This window comes from Chiloscyllium punctatum, chromosome 3 (assembly GCF_047496795.1).
Source record: "Chiloscyllium punctatum isolate Juve2018m chromosome 3, sChiPun1.3, whole genome shotgun sequence".
Taxonomy (NCBI): Eukaryota; Metazoa; Chordata; class Chondrichthyes; order Orectolobiformes; family Hemiscylliidae; genus Chiloscyllium; species Chiloscyllium punctatum.
The window spans coordinates 56925258-56935560 of NC_092741.1; the positions used below are offsets into that span (position 1 = coordinate 56925258).

Here is a 10303-nt window from a genome sequence, read left to right on the forward strand (position 1 = left end):
CAAACTTCAGAATACTTCAGATGAAACTTGCAACAGGGGTCTGCACATTTTGGCAAATACCCACAGATCCCAATTTGTGAGCCATTGATCTAGATGTATTGTAAATGTAAAGTAATTTCATATGTAATGTGTTGAAAACTATGTACATTTAAATTTATAAAAGTTCACAAGATATATACAAAACCGAGAGATCATATCTATCAGGATAGATTCAACAGCGGGTTTTTTTCTGTCTCAGACAGAGAAGGCTGAAGGGCGATTGACAGATGATGAACTTTCGGAAGGATTGTGATTAGGTAGAGGAGCTGAAGATGTTTCCAGGACTCTCAAATGTAGGAGTAATGTATTTGGAGATTCAGGACAAATCTTTGCATCTAGAGCATAGTTATGATGTGGAACTTTCCATCCCATGGAATTTTTAAAGAGGGAAATATGGCTGTATTTAGGGAGAAGCTAGATAAATACGCAAGGGACAGAAAGTTAGAAGAATACGTGAATAAGCTGGGGGGGCGGGGGTGTGGGGGGATTGAGAGGAGTCTCATGTGCAGCACAAGCACCAGCCCAGACTGCTTGAACTGAATGGCTTGTTTTTCTCTGTCCCTGCTCCTGTTTGTGGACCTGACATGAATGTAAACATCAACACTAGGTGAATGGATGAGAAGCCCCTTGGCTTTTCATAATACCATGCAGTTTTCACTTTTTATTGAATATCTTGAATAAGGCTATATTTCCAAAAGTGAGATACAGTCTCACAACTAAATGGCCATTTCTGAGATGAGATTGAAGAGATTGGCAATAGGTTATTTACTTACCTTGTACTTACCTTGCACTGCACTTGGTCTGAAATGCACACATTTCTTTTGCTTTTCGATGTGATGTAACTATGCCACTGCATTGCTTCAATAGATGACTCCACCATAAACAGTAATGGTTTAAAATGTACTTGCATTACAAACTCACCTCTGAGGAACGGTTTGGCAACATAATTAACAATGTCACTAAAATGACATAAATCTCTCTCACCATGTACTGTGTGAAATTGCGAGGTTTATTTGTAAGCATGGTCTCAACTTTGGTGTGCCTTCATTCCACATCAAACTGAAAGAGATATTTGCTGAAAACAGTGAAGACAGTAAATCCTGAAGGCTAACCTAGCTGATCTATAATGCACATATTGTGGTGTCCTGAATGACTTGTCCAGTTTTCACATGCAGATTGGATGTCTGGCAGTGTTGGGGCTGTGTATGTATGGGATACCCCAAGGCACACAAAAGTGATGTCAGTTTCACCCAATGTTATCTATGACTGGTTCTGCGCAACATGAATTGGCCAAATATTTGGGTAAAAACAGCCAGTTTTGAGCAGGTTACCCACTTACATGGCAAAGGATTCCTTCACATTTGCAAAGACTATACATGATTTGCTTGACAATTGCTACATGGGGTTCATTTACTCATTTGCCATTGCTGGCTAATCACCAATTTACGACTCCAGGAAGTCATAAATGTCTGTACTGCAGCAGTATGTCATGGTGATCTAGACCCACCACCACGGTGTGAATCAGTTCTCCTTGAAATAGGAATTCAACAACTCAGAACGTTGAGTTCAGTTTCACTGATAATATCTACGCCCAAATATATGATGGTGCCATGGGATATTCCTGCTAGTCCACCATTCACAAGTGTCTTTGTTGGATTCAATGACAACTATTTATTTGATTGAAGTGCACTTAATCTTCTACCACTTGCATATTTCCAATATGTAGATGACGTACTTGCTACATTTAAGCTTGCAACTGCAAATGTCTTTAATGTCTTCATATGCTCCATCCTGCACTCAAATTCACATTTGAAATGGAGCAGGTAAATAAACTCCCTTTCCTCAATATCCTAGTTGAAACATTGATCAAGGATTTCTCTATTACTGTCTGGCACAAACCTACCTTCACTGGCCAGTCTATAGATTGGGATCCCTACTGTTCCATAGGTTACAAAATTGACTTTATTGGAAACCTCATAAATAGGGTCCAAGCCTTTGTTCATTGTGCAACTCAAATGGAAATAGGGACATCAAAGCCATCCTGCTGAATAATAGCTATGTTGATCAAATAATTTTTCACTGTATGTTGTGCAAACTCATGCAAGGCCCTAAAGAGGTCATTTTTAGTCTTGAAAAGTGCCCAGTCTATCTCAGATTACCCTGGAATAGTTAAGGTGTCAAAAAGATTGAGCAACAGGTGGTGGATGTTGTTTCACATTGCTACAATAAATAGGACATCCCAAAGATGAGTAGATCATAAGAAAGAGCATGCCCCTTTGGCTGTTTGCAACAAGCTGGATACTTAACATAACCAAACAGCCAGCGTTTGCAAACTTCACAGCACAGTGTCATTAGGTATGATTCTGCAATTGGACAACATCTGCAGGATAATCCTGAACAGGTGAGGCATTATAATCACTGATAGCCAATTTAGGATTGTCAGACCACCTTGTAGTATGGCACACTTGCATATACTTGAAGCTACATACAATATTGTATGGAGCCATGTCTTTTGCAGACAGAAAGAACATGTATACACACACTTCAAGTCAACAAAATAGGTGACAGCAATTCTCAGCTTCATTTCTTAGTGCAATGCCCTGACTAATGAGAGTCAACCCACCTGGTTTAAAATTTAACAAAGCCTGACAGTTAACTCACAGCATTAACGGGTGTATTCTCCATGGAAATACAAATCAGAGTCCACCTCCCAACCAATCAGCACTCTCTTCTCACACAGTAGAAAGTTTTGGTTTCCTTTTGAATTTGTATTCTTTCAAAATGTCCTGAAGGGTGCAAAATCAAAAGCTTCAACAAAATGTGCCTTTTTTTAGCAATACCTTTTTTCATTTCCTTCATTTGTAAATTCTATTTGATATTTGAATGAAGTGAGTTGGGAAAATTATATTTTGCAATAGCGGTAAAGCTCACAATTAAAATTTTAAAACGACATGGTTTCGGGGGTACAGGTTCTGCTCATTCGGCCAGAGGTTCCCAAACCCACAAATGTTTTTCCCCCCAAGCTTGGCGTCAAGTATACCCAGCAGCAGAAGAATGCTGGAGTCTGTACAAATAATAAACCTGAAACTCACAATAACAGTGCGATTTTGCTCCCGCACTTCTAAATTCATCTTGGTCATTCCACTAAGTAAAGCTGAATGATTGTGCTGAATTATGAGCAGTTGTCTTTGTGGATTTACAGTTCTAAATAACATAATTTGATTATGAGTCCCCAGAGGTTATTCATGTGATCAACAAAGTAATGAGACAATTATTTGGACTGGGCTCACATGCAGAACTCAGCACTAGACCCAGACCACATAATTATATTACAGTTTCAAATGTGTTAATTTTCACTGGTAGGTACTGATACTACTTTTTTAAAATTTTTAATCAGAAAGTTAAAAGCTGATGCCGAAACACAAAGTCAATCCATTCTACAAGAAACTTTGGAGATCCAAAAAGCAGAATATGAAGAGAAGATAATGGCTGCAGTTGCTAAAGCCCGTGATGAAGAAAAGGCAAAAGCTGTGGAACCCATCCTTATCCTCCAAAGTAGACATCAGTCTGAAATAGATATGTTGAAAAAATTGTTATGTGAGAAAGAGGTTGACCTCAAAGAGGTTTATGATAAGGTGGAAACCATGACTATCTTGGAATTGGAGCTCGAGACAGAGCTACGAAACACAAGGGCAGCTTTTCAGGACTACATTAATGTTACCTACCCAGACTTAGCACCTGGACAGGCGGACTTCTTGCTTCCAACTCGACAAATGTGCAGAGATTCCCTTACGACTTGCAAACCCCAAAAAGTTCAAAAACGTCCCCAAGCGGAATAAAGAATTACAAAAAATGGGGAGTGTTTCCACTTTTATTGTAACAAAATCATTCAGTAATTATAACTTATACTAAACTTGTCAGTGCCCTGCAGTTGTACTTAGTAATGCACTGTATCACTCCAATCACAAAAATATTATCAATCATAAAATATAAAATCATTACTGAGGAACCTCAATTATCTGCAAGACATGGGCAGGGAGTATTTCGTGCGGTTAATTGAATTCTGGATTATCGAATGCTGGATAACATGGTTTAGCCGAGCATTGGGACCTTGCGAACTTGCCAGATAATCCGATATTCGGATAATCAAATGCTGGATAATCAAGGTTCCTCTGTATTTCACTAAATAGTAGAATAGATGCCCCAGTATCCTCAGATCTGGTACAAGAAAGGCATCTGTACATCAAGAACCTTTCAAAACCTGCACTAGTTTAAAATTACTTGAGGGGAGATGGTGCTGTTGTGGCAGTCTCACTGAACTGGTAAACCAGCTGCCAGGCTAACCTCCTGAAAACAGGAAATTAATCCCACCATAGTACACAGCAGGGTTTAAATCAAATTGATAAAACCTAGAATTGAAAGCTACTTTTAATAATGGTGTCATGAAGCTGTTAATTGTTGTAAACAACAACCAATCTCACCAACTAATGTCTTTTTGAGATGTAAATCTGCTATCCTTACCTCGTCTAGCCTACGTATGACTTCAGACCTACACCGATGTAATTGACTCTTAGCTACCCCCTGAAATTCCTGAGAAAACCATTAAGTTCAAGAGCAATTGGAGATGGGCAACAGAGGCCGACTTTGCCAGAGATACTCAAATACCATTGAAGATATTTTAAAATATGGAAACTCATTTTTAATTACAGTGGCACAGTGGGGGCAGGACATTGGCACAGTTTGGGGCAGCACGGTGGCACAGTGGTTAGCACTGCTGCCTCACAGCGCCAGAGATCAGGGTTCAATATCCGCCTCAGTCTGTGTGGAGTTTGCACGTTCTCCCCGTGTCTGCGTGGGTTTCCTCTGGGTGCTCTGGTTTCCTCCCACAGTCCAAAAATGTGCAGGTTAGGTGAATTGGCCATGCTAAATTGCCCGTAGTGTTAGGTGCAGGGGTAAACGTAGGGGAATGGGTCTGGGTGGGTGCACTTTGGCGGGTTGGTGTAGACATGTTGGGCCGAAGGGCCTGTTTCCACACTGTAAGTAATCTAATCTAAGTATATGATTGATGACACTGATTGGTGAAGAGGCAGTTGATTCAGAAGGAAGAAACCAAATATGCACACATGACATAATTATTGAACTACCCTGAATTTGTGATTGAATTTGCTAATGGTAATCCAGTTCCCATATACTTACTGAAGAAGAGTTATGTTATAGCTGCATACCAGAACTTCAAGAGAGTCAGGGGGCAGAGGCGAGTGTACTGGCCATCACTAAAGAGGTGCTGGGAAAGATGAAAGGTCTGAAGATGGGTAAATCATCCAGACCGGATGGATTACACCCCATGGTTCTGGAGGAGATCACTGACAAAATTTCAGAGGCATGGGTGTCATAGAGTCATAGAGATGTACAGCATGGAAACAGACCCTTCAGTCCAACCTGTCCATGCCGCCCAGATATCCCAACCCAATCTAGTCCCACCTGCCAGCAGGTATTCTTTTAGGAATCACTGGAGTCAGGGAGGATCCCAGCGAACTAGAAAATGGCTAATGTAACACCCCTATTTCAAAAGGAAGGGAGGCAGCAGACAGGAGACTATAGGCTGACTAGCTTGACCTTGGTTGTTGGTAACATTTTAGAATCCGTCATTAAAGATGGTGGAGCACTTGGATATGCATTGTTAAATAGGGCTGAGTCAGCATAGCTTCATTAAGGGAAGGTTATGCCTGATAAGTCTGAGGAGGTAACAAGCAAGTTACACAAAGGAGAGCCAGTGGGTGTGATGTATTTGGATTTCCAGAAGACCTTTGACAAGGTGCTACATAGGAAGGATATTAAGTAAGATGAGAGTCCATGGTGTTAGGGGTAAGGAACCGTCATGGAAAGAGGATTATCTATTAATGATTTTGATGAAGGAATTGAAGACATTATTGCTAAATTTGCAGATGACACAAAGGTAGGTGGAGGGGTCGGTAGTATTGTGGAAGCAGGGAGGCTGCAGAAGGACTTGGAGAGTAGGAGACTTGGCAAATTAATGGTAGATGGAATACGGTGTGGATAAGTGTGAGGTTATGCAATCTGAGTGGAAGAATATAGGCATGAGCTATTTTCTAAATGGGGAAACACTTAAGAATTCTGAAGCACAAAGGAACTGAGGGATCCTGAGTTTAACATGTAGGTTCAATTGGCAGTTAGGAAGAGAAATGCAATGTTTGGATTAATTTCAGGGAGGCTGACACACCAGAACAGAAATATACTGCTGAGACTGTATAAAGCTCTGATCAGACTGCATTTGGAATATTGTGAGCAATTTTGAGCCATGTATCTAAGGAGGGATTGCTGACATTGGAGGGAGTCCAGAGAAGGCTTACAAGAACAATTCCAAAGGTAAAGGGCTCTTTCATATAAGGAGAGGTTGAGGACTCTGGGTCTGTACTGAATAGAGTTTGGAACGATAAGGGGTTATCTGATTTAAACTTACAGAATAATGAGACATCCAGATAGAGTGGACGTGGAGAAGGTGTTTCCACTAGTAGAAGAGACTAGGACCTGAGGGCACAGGTTCAGAGTGAAGGTATGAACTTTTAGAACTGAGATTAGGAGGAATTTCTTAAGACAGAGGATGGTTAATCTGTGGAATTCATTGCCATAGAAGACTGTGCAGTCATTGAGTGGATTTAAGACAGAAATAGGTTCTTGATTAGTAAGGGGATCAAAGGGAGAAGGTAGGAGAATGGAGTTGAGAAATACAGCCATGATTGAATGACGGAGCAAACTCAATGGCCAAATGGCCTACTTCGGCTCCTGTAACTTATGATTTTGTAGGTCAACGTACAATTTTGAAGACTTGAGACTCCTTATCAAGAGATGCAAAAAGTGTCCATTGAGGAACCTATATTTTGATATACTTAAGTTCTTACATTATATTATAGGTTTGAAAAGTGCAACTTATGACAGAACTTGTCATCTTAATAAAAACAGAAATTATTGGAAACATACAGGCCTGATGAGATCTTTGGTGAGAGAAATGTTAACATTTCCATTGTGTGACTTTTCACCATTTTAATAAACTGTGGGGAAGAAATATAACCATAGTCACAAAAGGAAGGACATTGTCAAACCAGGAACATATCAGAAACATTTCACAATAATTGGTAAGATTGTACTGTGTGGATTTTCATTTTCACAGCCCATGAAACACAGAAACTGTGGTAGCAAGGATTGCATGAGGGTAACATAAGGCAGCTGATTTTTGTCTTCTTGAAATCCAGAGGGTTCTGATTTTCATTTCTGTCCTCCATGCAGGCATTAAAAATGAAAGTATAAAACTTAGAGTTTGGGTAAAGTAAATGTGCTGAGTATAACTGTAAAAGAAGCTTTACCCTGACCATGCCAATGCCACAGTAAACTGATATTAAAACAAGGCAGTGTAATATATATCTTTAACCTTGAAAATCAAATCAATGATTTAAGAGAGGGAAAACAGTAAGCCATGATGAAAATGTGAGAGTCATCATAGTCCACTAGTGATGACTGGTGGTGCATTTAACCTGAGGGTCACCACATCTCAGGTAAGGTCAAGAAGGTAAGGCTTTCATGGCGACCTCAGCCAATATAGGAATTGACTGTGCACTGTCAGTACACACTGTACCAGCCATCCAGGCAGCTACGCTAACCAACCTTTAAGTTGATAAAAGTCTAACAAATTCCAAGGCTCCAACTAAAAATATTAGTAAACTTTTTTCCAAACTGAAGATTACCTTTATTAAGGTTAGGCTCCTAGTAAATATTCTTTTACATGGCAGTTATCAATTTGCTTCACCAGGTTTTTCCTGAAGGCTCCTTTGCTCTGGAGCTAAAATCTTTATGTGAACTCCTCTCTTCCAGTTCCATCAGATGAGTTCCTGTTGGTTTTAGCTCAAACTCTCATGGGAATATTAATATGTCATGAGCACATTCTTTGAGGCCACAACCATTCTCCTAGCTAAGGCTCCAAAGCAGCTTTTGTTTTCCGGGTCAAGATTCTCATTAAAGATTTTCTGTTTGGAATTATATATATTTCTCCCTTCTCTTTTTTGCAGGTCTCCCAATTCTCTCAAGTTCAAGCACCATCAACTAAATTAATGTTCTGAAGAACAGTCAAACTATTAACATGTATCTCTCTCCACAGGTGCCACAAGACCTGCTGGGTTTCTCCAGCATTGTGTTTCTTCCAGATTTTCAGTTTTTGCAGTATTTCACTTTTACTCTAAAGTGAATTGTGTTACCAGTTTGACCAGACGTTACTGTGCATAGAATCCCTACAGTGAGGAATCAGGCCATTCTGCCCATCAGGTCCACACCGACCCACCGAAGATCATTCCACAGCTCTATACTACCCCTGTCACTCTGTATTTCCCATGCCTAATCCACGTAGCCTGCACAACACTGGATACTATGGCGCAATTTAGCACGACCAGTCCACCTAACCTGCACATCTTTGGATTATTGGAGGAAACCCACACAGACGGGAGAATGTGCAAACTCCACACAGACAGTTGTCCGAGGCTGGAATCAACCTGGGTCCCCAGTGCTTGAGGCAGCAGTGCTAACCACTGAGCCACCGTGCTGCCCACTTGGTGGTTATTTATGACGAAGTGCGATTCAAACATCAAGGGGAAAAAAACAAACTGAAATGATGAATAGAGATACTCAAGTGAAAGTGTAAGGAAGGAAATAGTGTGTGTTAGTGAGTTAGTGATAAGAGTTAGTGGAGGAGGTATGCTGTTGACCATCAAACCAAAACAAGGAGAGGAAGGACAAAGGATATTCTGGTGTTCAGAATGCCCCAAAATCTGAGATGCGCACGTGCTCATTAAAGAAGAAGCAAAGACAAGGGAAGACTCTCAAGTTCAGTCTCCCACAGGCTGTCTTAGAAATAAGGGACAAAAAGTGTCTCTAAGACAGTCAGGATAAGGGACAATGCCTTAAAAGATGGGACAGTTGGTCAATCTGACGAGCAACCAAACTTATAGGCAGTTTGTCATCCCTGAGTTGGGAAATTAGGCTTTTTTAAAAATATATTTTTATAGGAAAAATAGATTTTATAATATTACAAGTACAAAACAATACAGAAAAAACTCCAACTCACCCTCAAGTACAAATGTATAAACATATATAAAAAAGTATAGAATTAAAAAAACAAACCAAACTGGCTATTTAACTAAATAAATAAATAATAAACAACAACAAACTAATAATTAGTCATAACTCAGCCCAGCCAAACAAAACGCTCATACATTCACAGTTCCTCCTCCCTGGATATTGGACTCATAAAACCCAATCGCTACGGCTATATAAAAGCCCATGTTAGTGTGGCAGATAAATCTGTGTCCAGGTATTACAAAAAGGGCTGCCATGCCTATTAAAAAAATCTCAGTTTTGTGATGTAGCATTCTTGTGAGAAAATCCAAGGGAATATGCTCCATAACAATCTTCCACCAACCTGACAGGCCTGGAGCCTTTTCGGATATCCAACCTAGCAAGATATTCTTCCTTGCACAGAATGTGAGAATATTGAACAGTTTTTTTTCTTACGCATGTCTGCAGAGAATACAGTGGGCAGGTCCAGAAGAAGAGAGATAGGGTCCTTCTCCACCCATACACCCAAAATCCTCTCCATTGCACCTGCCAGAGCACTCAAATATGCTTGAAGCCGATTGGAAGACCAGAGACAATGGGTAAGAGTGCCCGTACAGACCTTGCACTTGGGACACGTTTAGTGTGCCCCGTTTTAAATTTTGACAAATGGACTGGAGCCAAGTGGACCCTGTGGAGAATCTTTAACTGTAAAGCATGGGTCCTATTGTAAATTGATATCTTCCTTGCATTCTCCCAAATATCCTCTCATGCCTCTGAGGAAACTTCAACACCCAGCTCTCTCTCCCACATCTTGCAGAGTCGATCAAACTCATCTGAGGTGGCACCCCCCAACTGGTGATATAAAGTACTGACAGAGAGTGTACTCTTAGCCCTGAGCATCCCCTCTCTATGTCAGATTTGTAGGGATCAGTCAAAAGTGTAGTCTTTTTTTGAATAAAATCCCTAACTTGAAAAAACGGAAGTGGTCTCTATTAGATAACTTGTACTTCTGTACTAACTGATCGAAAGACATCATTACGTCTCCCTCATATAAATCGCCCATGCAAAACACACCCCTAGCTGCCCAACGTTTGAATCCTGAATCTATCATCCCCGGTTGAAAACCCGGCATATCCACTAAAGG

General features: G+C 40.4%; 1 protein-coding gene across 1 annotated transcript in view; it reads left to right on the forward strand.

The window, feature by feature from the left end:
• Nucleotides 1-3878, forward strand: part of LOC140454087 (uncharacterized protein C6orf163 homolog) — a 28756-nt gene extending 24878 nt beyond the window's left edge. Inside the window, exon 5 of the mRNA XM_072549027.1 lies at nucleotides 3437-3878. Coding sequence (XP_072405128.1) covers nucleotides 3437-3878 — 442 coding nt within the window. The remainder of the gene's footprint in view (nucleotides 1-3436) is intronic.
• The last annotated feature ends 6425 nt before the right edge of the window (nucleotides 3879-10303 follow it).